At 29.8% G+C, this 13,847-nt stretch overlaps 1 protein-coding gene across 1 annotated transcript in view; it reads right to left on the reverse strand.

The window, feature by feature from the left end:
• Nucleotides 1–774: 774 nt before the first annotated feature.
• The window catches only part of hgo (homogentisate 1,2-dioxygenase), a 53,142-nt gene continuing 40,069 nt past the window's right edge, over nucleotides 775–13,847 (reverse strand). Inside the window, exons 8-10 of the mRNA XM_075378364.1 lie at nucleotides 10,902–11,028; nucleotides 9,868–10,049; nucleotides 775–1,148 (exon numbers count right to left, since the gene is read on the reverse strand). Of these exons, the coding sequence (XP_075234479.1) occupies nucleotides 1,014–1,148; nucleotides 9,868–10,049; nucleotides 10,902–11,028 (444 nt within the window). The 3' untranslated portion in view covers nucleotides 775–1,013. The remainder of the gene's footprint in view (nucleotides 1,149–9,867; nucleotides 10,050–10,901; nucleotides 11,029–13,847) is intronic.

Raw genomic sequence — 13,847 nt, forward strand, 5'->3', positions numbered from 1 at the left:
TGGTATGTAATTTTTCAATAATTGTTTTCCAACAAGTACTTATTATAAACTTGTATTTCAAAATTACAGATGTTCGTAGAGTTACAAAGTAATGTTAGTAGGTTATCACAAGTGTCCTAATCATAAATTGAAGCATTATTCCCTGACACCAAGTCATATCAAAAGCCTTCTGCAGATCAAAGAAGACTGACATAATTTTTCCAAGTGATGAGTATTGTATGTATTTATTTTTTATGTTGTAAGTGTTTAGTGTTGCATTAGTATTTATAGTTGTATGTTGTTAAGTATTTTCTAAATTGTTCATTTAGTTGAACATTTGGTTGAATGGTACTGTCTAAATCCTGCTTGATGCTAAGATAAAAACCTTAATTAAACAACAATCCATTTAAAAGAGTCTTTCTTCTATAGCAGTAAGCAATGAAAATTATTTAATATTATAACAATGGGAAACAAATTTTATGATCCATTTTTAATAATTTCCTGTAAAATATTTTCAATCACTTTTCTGATTTTCATTTAGTGGTGTTGCTACTCTAATCAGTGTTTCACTAAGGTTTTCCTTGATAAGTCCAAGGAAATGCTAGTGCAGTTCCATTTTACTTAGAAGTACAATTACTTATTTTCCTAATATTGAATATTGTATTGTTATGTAGAGATCTGAGTTAAACATTTACTTATTTATGAGCCTGTTCTTCAGCTATTAATGAAACTTTATGATCAAAAATTTAATTATCTTAGAAGTAGAGAAAAAACTAAAAAATTTAACACTCAAAATAAAAAAAAAATCTTAACAGTTTTATTTTATTATATTTGAAAACATTGTAAGTAAAATCATTGCAGCAAAGTTAGGTTTTAAATCAATGTTTGTTTGAAATCACAAGATTTTTTTTCTGAAGATCATCAAATTCTGTTTTATTTAACAATAATAGACTTATTTCATATTTTTAAAAGATCTTCACTATCAGTATGAAAATAAAATCAAATGAAGTGAATAAAATGTTATGATGAACTATTTAGATTTTTCCACTCATAGTAAAATTCTTTTTTAGATCTTGCCAACATTTATAATAATCCCTGTCCAGTTTTTTAGATGTTTTTTCTCCCCATTTAGTAACAGTCATATTTAATGAAGTTTCAAACATGAATGCCTGCAACAAGTTAAAACAAAAGAACTAATTTAATTTATAATCAATCTTACTTCTAAATATATGTAAAGCATAATGCAAAACTATTAATATTTAATCATAAAATAAACTGAATTAGATTTCCCATGAATAATGTTTTTAAATTTACATAATAATGTTTTTAGTCTCTCTTAAAGACATAACATTGGTGCTCTGCTATTTTAATGTGTTCATTGATTATTGCTGATGAAATTTTTTTATTAAATGAAACAAAACAAAACTGTCATTTTTATGTTTAGTTTTGTTTATATCTGATATATATAAGAAAAGGTAAAAGGTATGAGAACTTCAGTGCATTAGTTAACTAATGAAACCGAGTTACAAGAAGCTGTACAATAAATAGTTTATATGTTATTTAACATATACATAATATTTAAAGTATTTTGAGATTCACCTGTAAAATATTAATTCACATAATTGTTGTAAAGTGTATTTTAGAGAATAAAAAGATAAAAGTATAATGCATTTCAAAAAACATTGAAAAGTAATCAAATTTTACATGGGTTACGTCTATGCTGGAAATCAAAGTTCACTGCTAGTCAAAGTTATTTAATTAATCTAGAAAACATATTTCAAAATAAGGTACAAAATAACATGAGAAATAAAGTAAATAAAAAAAGCTTAGAAAAGATGCAATTATTGATTATTCATTGTAATAAGCAACCAAATGAGATTTCAAATGACTTCAAAAACTGTATGGTTTTGAATATAGTTTAACAGTAGTTTTGATCTAAGCCTGAAATAGTTGTTTTAATTACTCACAACAGTAAATAAGTTTATTTGAATAGAGTTTATTATTAGTCAAAAGTTATAACAATAATATTTTTCTGTGGTTAACTAATGCTAATCTTATCCAAGATTAACAATAAATGTTCTTAGACTATAAAACCACTTGCTTAAAAAATAAACAATTAACAGAAAATATAACCTATAAACTAAAATAAAATTTGTATTTTAATTGAATATATAACTGGTTAATTATAATAACATATTTATACATGTCAACTGGCAGATGATGTACGGTCATGTCTTAATGAATTAAAACAATTAAATTTTGTTGTAAAATGAAAATAAAGAAAAAATATATTAGTATTAAGCATCAATTAATTATAAATGTGTACATTAAGATCAATTACAAAAAAATATAATTTATAATTTCTGTATATAAAATACAAAGCAGAATGTATTCTGCTTTGGAGAATTCTGTATTGCACCAGTTCTTAGATGTTCAGAAGCATAACTATACATAAAGTTTTTCATCCCCTCTAATGAACTTTAAATAGCTTCTCACAGTCATTGTTCCATCAATGAATGAATGGAAAGTTAGAATTTCCTCAAGAGATTAAAACATATCTCACTGAAAAGTTCAGTACAAGATTTGAGTAAAACAGGCTGTGGAACAACATCCAAATTTGCTATCCAGAATTTGGTTATATATTTCAGTTTGCTTTCTCAACTATCCAACAGATTATTAACCTGTGGTCTGGTATGGTGGAAGGTCGAGGTTATTAGTACCTTTAAAACAACAATGAAATATACATGAATATAAGCTTCATCTAAAAGAACTGGTACTTGCAACACTACATTACCATTTTTAAGTAAGGAACTATATCTTCTTGATATCTCTCCATCACTGGAGAAATGTGTAAACAAAGCTTCTATTAAAAATTAAACTTTATCTCAATAATTGTTTTCCTGAAGAGAAAAATTAAAATAGGATCAAAATCAGTGATATTTATATATGCATGTATAAATTAAAAGAACAATTTGTTCTTTTATTACTTCAACAGTGCTCACATCATTTGTAAATTGGGATAAAAGATATAAATAAGTTATTTGTTATAAGATACTTTTTTAATCTGTCTATCAGTACAACCACATAAATTGAGACCAGACAGGCCCTTATTACTAAAAAAAATTGTTTATAAAATAGGCATCAAAAACATACCTCAGCCAGGTAGCTTCAACTTTACAATATTTTGGAATTCCCACTGCCTATCAGGAGCATGATCCTAGAGCTGACTAGGCAGTTTATGACATCAAATTTAGCTCAAGTAAAAAACAGTTACTTCAGACTTATATCCTGCATCAAACAGCTAAGCATATAGCACCTACAAAGCTCTGGATAGCTTCATTAATCATATGTGTTTGTTCTTGATAAATTGTACTGGGTGCTAGATATTATTTGGTCAATTGAAAGAAAATATATAAACTTTTTTTTTTTTTTTTTGTCTTCAGTCATTTGACTGGTTTGATGCAGCTCTCCAAGATTCCCTATCTAGTGCTAGTCGTTTCATTTCAGTATACCCTCTACATCCAATATCCCCAACAATTTGTTTTACATACTCCAAACGTGGCCTGCCTACACAATTTTTCCCTTCTACCTGTCCTTCCAATATTAAAGCGACTATTCCAGGATGCCTTAGTATGTGGCCTATAAGTCTGTCTCTTCTTTTAACTATATTTTCCCAAATGCTTCTTTCTTCATCTATTTGCCGCAATACCTCTTCATTTGTCACTTTATCCACCCATCTGATTTTTAACATTCTCCTATAGCACCACATTTCAAAAGCTTCTAATCTTTTCTTCTCAGATACTCCGATTGTCCAAGTTTCACTTCCATATAAAGCGACACTCCAAACATACACTTTCAAAAATCTTTTCCTGACATTTAAATTAATTTTTGATGTAAACAAATTATATTTCTGACTGAAGGCTCGTTTCGCTTGTGCTATTCAGCATTTTATATCGCTCCTGCTTCGTCCATCTTTAGTAATTTTACTTCCCAAATAACAAAATTCTTCTACCTCCATAATCTTTTCTCCTCCTATTTTCACATTCAGCGGTCCATCTTTGTTATTTCTACTACATTTCATTACTTTTGTTTTGTTCTTGTTTATTTTCATGCGATAGTTCTTGCGTAGGACTTCATCTATGCCGTTCATTGTTTCTTCTAAATCCTTTTTACTCTCGGCTAGAATTACTATATCATCAGCAAATCGTAGCATCTTTATCTTTTCACCTTGTACTGTTACTCCGAATCTAAATTGTTCTTTAACATCATTAACTGCTAGTTCCATGTAAAGATTAAAAAGTAACGGAGACAGGGAACACCCTTGTCGGACTCCCTTTCTTATTACGGCTTCTTTCTTATGTTCTTCAATTGCTACTGTTGCTGTTTGGTTCCTGTACATGTTAGCAATTGTTCTTCTGTCTCTGTATTTGAACCCTAATTTTTTTAAAATGCTGAACATTTTATTCCAGTCTACGTTATCGAAAGCCTTTTCTAGGTCTATAAACGCCAAGTATGTTGGTTTGTTTTTCTTTAATCTTCCTTCTACTATTAATCTGAGACCTAAAATTGCTTCCCTTGTCCCTATACTTTTCCTGAAACCAAATTGGTCTTCTCCTAACACTTCTTCCACTCTCCTCTCGATTCTTCTGTATAAAATTCTAGTTAAGATTTTTGATCCATGACTAGTTAAACTAATTGTTCTGTATTCTTCACATTTATCTGCCCCTGCTTTCTTTGGTATCATAACTATAACACTTTTTTTGAAGTCTGATGGAAATTCCCCATTTTCATAAATATTACACACCAGTTTGTATAATCTATCAATCGCTTCCTCACCTGCACTGCGCAGTAATTCTACAGGTATTCCGTCTATTCCAGGAGCCTTTCTGCCATTTAAATCTTTTAATGCTCTCTTAAATTCAGATCTCAGTATTGTTTCTCCCATTTCATCCTCCTCAACTTCCTCTTCTTCCTCTATAACACCATTTTCTAATTCATTTCCTCTGTATAACTCTTCAATATATTCCACCCATCTATCGACTTTACCTTTCGTATTATATATTGGTGTACCATCTTTGTTTAACACATTATTAGATTTTAATTTATGTACCCCAAAATTTTCCTTAACTTTCATGTATGCTCCGTCTATTTTACCAATGTTCATTTCTCTTTCCACTTCTGAACACTTTTCTTTAATCCACTCTTCTTTCACCAGTTTGCACTTCCTGTTTATAGCATTTCTTAATTTCCGATAGTTCCTTTTACTTTCTTCATCACTAGCATTCTTATATTTTCTAAGTTCATCCATCAGCTGCAATATATCGTCTGAAACCCAAGGTTTTCTACCAGTTCTCTTTATTCCGCCTAAGTTTGCTTCTGCTGATTTAAGAATTTCCTTTTTAACATTCTCCCATTCTTCTTCTACATTTTCTACCTTATCTTTTTTACTCAGACCTCTTGCGATGTCCTCCTCAAAAATCTTCTTTACCTCCTCTTCCTCAAGCTTCTCTAAATTCCACCGATTCATCTGACACCTTTTCTTCAGGTTTTTAAACCCCAATCTACATTTCATTATCACCAAATTATGGTCGCTATCAATGTCTGCTCCAGGGTAAGTTTTGCAGTCAACGAGTTGATTTCTAAATCTTTGCTTAACCATGATATAATCTATCTGATACCTTCCAGTATCGCCTGGCTTTTTCCAAGTGTATATTCTTCTATTATGATTTTTAAATTGGGTGTTGGCAATTACTAAATTATACTTCGTGCAAAATTCTATAAGTCGGTCCCCTCTTTCATTCCTTTTGCCCAGCCCGTATTCACCCACTATATTTCCTTCCTTGCCTTTTCCAATGCTTGCATTCCAATCTCCAACTATTATTAAATTTTCATCTCCTTTTACGTGTTTAATTGCTTCATCAATCTCTTCGTATACACACTCTACCTCATCATCATCATGGGTGCTTGTAGGCATATAGACGTTAACAATCGTTGTCGGTTTAGGTTTTGATTTTATCCTTATTACAATGATTCTATCGCTATGCGTTTTGAAATACTCCACTCTCCTCCCTATCTTCTTGTTCATCACGAAACCTACTCCTGCCTGCCCATTATTTGACGCTGAGTTAATTACTCTAAAATCACCTGACCAAAAGTCGCCTTCCTCTTCCCACCGAACCTCACTAATTCCTACTATATCCACATTTGTCCTACCCATTTCCCTTTTTAAATTTTCTAGCCTACCAACCTTTTTCAAGCTTCTAACATTCCACGCTCCGACTCGTAGAATGTTATTTTTTAATTTTCTGGTGACCCCTTCCTTAGTAGTCCCCACCCGGAGATCCGAACGGGGGACTATTTTACCTCCGGAATGTTTTACCAAGGAAGGCGCCTCCATTATTGCTATGATATATAAACTAGGAAATTAATATCTTTTCAAAAACCTTATAAATAAAAAAAAATAATTAATATGGGGCTAACTAACAGATTAGGAGGGAATTGAGGCATCCATTACAAAAAGTTTTGTAATGACCTCCTCGTAGGGGTAAATCACAAATCCGCTAACATTCACTCCAACCTATTCTATGTATAAAAAGGGAACACATTTGAACATCGTGAAATATATAAACACACAATATATGAAATAAACACTGTTCAAATATTTATTTAGTGATCCAGAAGAATTAAGCCAGGTGACCTTGGAGGTCCACTACGTCCAATCCATTTGTTTTAAAAAATCGCATCTCTAACCATTAGAGAAAGGTGTGGAATATATGTATTTATATATATATGATAAATTACTCTGCAAAAATTTTAAGTATAAGCAACATTCCTATTAACTTAGGTACCACAAAATTCTCATTAACTTTCCTGTATGCTCCGTCTGTTTTACCAATGATCATTTCTCTTTCCACTTCTGAACTCTTTTCTTTTGCTAATTTGCACTTCCTGTTTATAGTATTTCTTAATAGTTGATAGTTTCTTTTACCTTCTTCATCACTAGCATTCTTTATACTTTCTAAGTTCATCCATCAGCTGCAATATATCCTCTGATATCCAATGTTTTCTACCGGTTCTCTTTGTTTCGCCTAAGTTCGCTTTTGCTGATTTAAGAATTTTTGTAACATTCTCCCATTCTTCTTCTATATTTTCCACCTTATATTTTTTACTCAGATCTCTTGCAATGTCCACCAATAATCTTATTTACCTCCTCTTCCTCAATCTTCTCTAAGTTCTACCGATTCATCTGACACCTTTTGTTTAGGTTTTTAAACACCAATTTACGTTTTATTATCACTAAATTATGGTCACTATCAATGTATGCTTCTGGATATGCTTTGCAGTTGACGAGTTAATTTGCAAATTTCTGTTTAACCATGATATAATCTATCTGTTATTTCGCAGTATCGCCTGGCTTTTCCCATATTTATATTCTTCTTTTATGATTTTTAAATTGGGTGTTGGCAATTATTAAATTATACTTCGGGCAAAACTCAAAAAACGGCTCCCTCTTTTTTAATTCCTTTTTCTCAGACCGTATTCACCCAGAATATTTCCTTTCTTGTCTTTTCCAATGCTTGCATTCAATCTCCAAATATTATTAAATTTTCATCCACCTTTATAGGCTAAAGTGGGCGTACTACGCCAACAGCCAATCTCGTTGCAGGATTTTAGTCATGAGACAAAGCCTCCATATAGGAATTTCCCTTTTCCCTCCTCCTATTGGACCGGGAGATTTGAAATTCCACAGGGTAGCTAACGTAATTATTTTGTATTCTTTAAATAAAAATTATTTATTTTATTTTATTTAGTTAATATTTGAAAGGTTGGTAGCACTGGCGTACAGCTGTTGTAGTCGTCTGCTATCACGTGTGACGTCATTGTCAGTGGTAGAATTAAATAAGCAACTTAACCTCAATCTTGGATTTGCATCCCGCTAAGAGCACTAGTGTTGGTGCTACAGGCCCTCAATTTCTAAAATATTAACAATTGCATTTGCGTGTGTAAATAAAATAAATATGTACCTCGAAGATCATCTTGGTCATTGTGGCCGTTGCACCAGGAGGCATAACCGCGAAGTCTTCGTCGAGGCTCGAGCACCAGGAGGAGATGCATGCGTAAACGGAGCAGTGTGATGCTTACGGTCCGAGTTCTAACCCGCGACTGATGAACAAGGCCTAACCTTCCTTCGTAACCGCCAGTGCCAGTGCTAGGAGCGCTAATTCGCAGTCTGCATCTTGTGTCATAACCTAACTTAACCCACCACCCTCTGCCACAGACTCTACCTCATCATCATCATCGCTAGCACTTGTAGGCATATAAACGCTAACAATCGTTGTCGGCTTGGGTTTTGATTTTATCCTGATTTCAATGATTCTAAACCTAAGCTTTTTGAGATACTCTACTCTCTTCCCTATATTATTGTTCGTTACGAAACCTACTCCTTCTAGTCCTTTATTTGTCGCTGAGTTAATCACTTGACCAAAAGTCGTTTTCATCTTCCCACCGAACCTCTCTAATTCCTACTACATTTACATTTAACCTACCCATTTCCCTTTTTAAATTTTCTATCTACCAACCATTTTAGACTTCTAACATTCCACGCTCCGACTCGTAGAATGTATTTTTTTTATTTTCTGAGGACCCCTTCCTTAGTAGTCTCCACCAGGAGATCAGAACGGGGGACTAGTTTACTTCCGAAATATTTTACCACGGAAGGCGCCTCCATCTTTGTTACATGAAAATGCAGAGAGCCATATTTTCTTGGGAAAACAAATAGCTGTAGTTTTCCATTGTTTTCAGCTGTGCACTACTCAGAAGATTGAGTGATTTTTGATATGGCTGTTTAAGTCATCCTGACCTAAGCCCTTTACAACTACTGAAAGAGCTGCTGCCCTCTTTCAGGAATCATTCCTTAGTTTGGCCCTCAACAGATACCTCTCCAATATGGTTGCACCTTTGGTCCAGCTACTCTGTATCACAGAGCACTCAAGCCCTCTCACCACTGGCAAGGTCTCATTATTCATAGAGGGAGAGTATAAATATATCAGATTTAAATAATAATAATTTATATTTTTAGATAATATTGATAAACAGACAACTCAGAAGCAGTTTTATGGCAGAAGTTGATATTTCTCTCAGTAGTCAGTAGTTACTCTCAAAAAATAAGTTTTCAAACAAAATTAAAATAGCCTTCTTCTATTTATAAATTTATTAAGATACAAAAAAATGTCCTTTTTTGTTTGAAGTTTTTGAAACTTGTTTAGTTAAAAAATCAATTAAAATTTCTTAACAAAAAAAAATTGTTATACATAGCTAAGTACACAGTGAAAAATATAAAACTACAGACAAAAATTTTCATAGTAATCATAAAAATTACTATTCTTAAAACAACAGAACCCAGAGTAAACCAAAGCAGCCTTACTGAAGTCCTATCTTATCTTTTGCCAATTATATTGTAACACTTTTTTATTTTTTATGCAATACTATTAAAATATAATTTCAATCTCATTACAGAGGCAGATATCAATTTTTGATATATCAAGTACTGCTAAAATTAAAAAAAACCACTCATATTTTGATAAAGTTGGAGAATGAAGCTCATATTTTAATTGCATAACTTTCAGAATTATTTTTTTAAAGTTACAAAGCTTCTAAATTACATATACTATAAAGCTGAAACACTATTTTTCCTACAATTCCTTTAACACATTTTTTTCTTTAAATTAATTCTTAATAAAATAATACAAACAGAACAGGTGCAATTAGTACATATGTATATATTTTTTCCTAACTGTTAGGAAAAAACATACATATGTTACAAAATATAACAGATCAAATTTAATATATAAAGTATAATAAAGTAAATAAAAGAATTAACTTATTGACCATCGTTCCATCAGCCACTCTACATGGCTTCAGTTCAGCAGTTGAAGCAGACTCAAAACAATGGTTATCTGGACCATGAGGAGTCATTATGGAATGTAATGAAGCACCTCCTGGAAGAAATCCATCTTCTTTAGCTTCATAATTTCCAAAAATAAGGCCCATAAACTCGCTCATGCAGTTACCTGTTAAAATACATTTTGAAATGAAGACAAATTTAAATTTTAGCTTGTAAAAAAGTACTTAAACAGCAGTAATTTTAGAGTTATTAAAAACTGTACCAGTAAAATGATGTTCAGATGAGAAAATAAAATATAAGAGGAAAACAAGAATTAAAAAAAAGTAACAGAGAAGATATGTTATTAAAGGTAGATCAATTGATTTATATGAAAAACAAAAAAAAATGACCTGGAAAATTAATACCAGCACTTTAAAGCATCAACAAACAATAACACTGAAAGAACATGTTCAGTCATTTGACTTAACTATAATCAACAAAATCTGAGAAATATTACTAACAGAATTGTTGATTATATGATGTATAAACACCATTTTCTTTTCCTTTTAATCTTTACTTCAATTTTTGTTTCAAAATATAATACGTGAGTATAAAAACAATTGCTTAATGTTTACCTTATTTTAAACATCTAAAATCATTTTGATAAATTTAATTTGTTGACATATGATCCCTGATATAACTTTAATCTTTTCCAGTTCTCATCCTTATTCTTTATTGCATGTCATGTAAGATTATAATGAATAACATTCATAAAGTATGAAAAGTCATTATTCAAAAGCAATTAAAATAAAATAGAATTAAAGTAGTTATTGCAGTTATGAGTATGATGAAATATTAAAGAAAAATACTTAGCAAGTTACACAATACTGGGCTTTAACATTTTTTTTCTAAATTATATGTAACTGGAATTGCAATTATTAAAACAACTACAACTACTGGGTAAAACAAAAAAATTAGCAATTTAATTCAAATTCGGGAGAAAAATAATTTGATAATCTCATGCAGGTTTTCTACTCACGATGATAATATGGTGGGCGAAAGGTGTGTTCTTGTACGGACCATCGTGGAGGAAATATTACAAAATCAGCTAATGCTGTTCCATATTTATTTGAAGGGCATGTCAAAACTGTAAATATTGATGGATCCTGAAAAAAAAAATTTTTTCCTAATTTTCTTTATTTAATTGATACATAGATAACTTGAATATAAAAAATTGTTTAAATAAATTTTATCTATTATTATATCACACATTAAATCTACATTATATGCATATAATAATTACATTATATATCTATTATTGAAATAATAAAACATAATTTAAACTTTTACAATATAAAGATTTCTGTCAGCTGAAAATATTGATATCAGTGAGTTGAAATATTCTAACCCAAGATGCAGTTGTTATTCTAATGTGTACATTTCATGATATTTTTTATAATGAAACTACAACTTTAATCAAACAGAAAACATTCAATATAACAGTTTAATATGTGGTAGATTTTAGAGTTGTAAGGAAATTCTGAATATTTTCAGTACTCTTGACTGTGTAGATCTGAATTTTATCTAGCCTTATGTAGAAGTTTAATTTTATGTACTATAACCCATATAATTAGTAGAATAAAATGAATTAAATTTTTGAATTGTACTAAAATTATGATCTGACAAGTATTTTAAATGATGATTATCTTTCAGATATCAATTGAAATTGCTTTTTCGGTACACGTTTGTGACTTCAATTTCACTAGATTTCACTGTTTCACTTCACCCAATCATAATACTATAAATACTTCATCAAATATCTTTAAAACATTCTATTTTAATTTATTAATTAATAATATTACAATAATTAAATCCTCTTTTTTTAACTAACTGAATAACATAATAAGTAAATTTTATTCACGCAAGAGTTGATTTTGCTCAGTTTGTGTTGACCATATAGATAGTGTACTTTTTTTGTTGTTCTCATCAATGATGAAGCAATCATCCATCTACCACCCCTTTATCAGATTTAATACTTATTTTCCTCTTAACTTTCATGAATTTGCCAAGGGAAGGGAACAAGGTAAATTGTAAAAAGGAAAATGGATTTGTAAAGGAAGTTACAAGGATAAACGTTGAAATGTTCATTGAATGAGGGTTTGATAACTTATAGAAAGTTGAACAACACATATGACTTCATTCTCAAGTAAGTGAAATTAGAAACAAAGTGTAATGCTGTGTATGATAAATACAGACATTAGAAAATGATTGCGAGAATGAATGTTGTAAAGTTATGTATGTAATGAATGTATGGAAGGATTTCTTTTTGAGCCTATGTAATAAGTTCTAAATCTAGTTACTAAATCTGAGCACAAACAAAGAAATAACCGAGCATAAATAAATATAAATATATGACTGTTTACATATTTTTTAATTTTGTAGTGGCTGTGTTATAAATGAAATTCAGAAGTGATCAAGTAGCCTGAGAAGACTATTATATATTATAAATTTCCTGTATTTCAGATCAAATAAAGTAAAAAATTGATCTATGTGATAACAATTGTGTCCCATGATACCTAGTTTGAATGTGCATATCCTCCTCAAAGACATTACAAAGTTGTTACACATCTACATGTCATACATAGGATAAGGATGTCCTTCCTTTCACAAAATTTCCTCCATCAGTAATTAAACACAGTTGCTAGTCTCTAGGTATACAGTATCTAGTAAAATAGAATGTTTATTGTTTATTAGATAGTCTGTCATATTAGATAAACCTAATTTATTATTTTTTATAATTTCTGTAATGTTCAAGAAATTAGTCTTATAGGATCTATTTGTTGTATCATTACAATCATTAGGATTGTCAATCATTGTGTTGGTTTAAATATTTCTTTATTGTAAATTTATTCTTTATTTGCTATTTTACAAATTTTTTCAGTGAGGTTATTAGTGTATAAATACTTAATGTATATTTTTTCACTATTTTGTGTCTTATTATGTATTGGTTTGTTATCTTGTGTTTTGATAGTTGTTTTTTTATAAATATTATTAAAGTTATCATATTGATTTTCACCGCTACATGTTTTATGAGGTTTATTTCATTATTTAACTTTTCTGCTCTATTAATCACATTGTATATATGTATACTTGTACAAGTATTCATTTAATGAAACCAAGAGCGATTTGATTTTTTATGAATTGTTATGTTGTTTTATGTAGGTTTTCTACATACTGATGTTTCAATTTTGCTGTTTATTTTGATACTGACATATAAATAATTCAACATTCTATTATTATTTATTTAAATGTGAATTTTAAATTTTCATTATAAGAATTTCATTTGTTTAATATTATTAGATGTTTATGAGAATAACATCACCATATTGCATACATATTAAAACTTCATGTATATGAGTGATGCCATGTACGAATTTATCTCAAAATCTTGTAAATATATTTCTGATATAATTGTTGATAATGGAAATCCCACTATCATCAATAATAAACTAAAATACTTAACTCATTACTTAACTATAATAAATTATCGGTAAGGTTTTTTTTTTTTGTATTTGCTATTAAATTTAAAATAGTTTTGTTGTCAAATATTTCTTAAAATAGGATAAATATAATATCTTCTTTAATAAATTTTGGATGTTCTTTGTTATGTCATAACTAGCCATTTAGTGTCTTTATTTACATTTAAGTTATTTAATTTATTTACTAATCTGTAACCATTCTTTGTATTAAATGTATTAGGTAAATTGATTTTGTTTCTAAGAATTTATCTATTATTTTGGATATAACAGGAGGTAGATTTAAAATTTATTAAAGATTGCATTGCAGTGTTTAATTTATGAATTTCTGGTAGTCCAGTTAATCTAGAGGCACTCAGTTCAAAAGAATATAATCTAGAATGGTATTCTAAATTATTGTTATGATTAAAAACTGATCTGAACTTTTTTTTAAACATTTTATCACTTAA

This window comes from Lycorma delicatula, chromosome 1 (assembly GCF_047948215.1).
Source record: "Lycorma delicatula isolate Av1 chromosome 1, ASM4794821v1, whole genome shotgun sequence".
NCBI classification, from domain to species: Eukaryota; Metazoa; Arthropoda; class Insecta; order Hemiptera; family Fulgoridae; genus Lycorma; species Lycorma delicatula.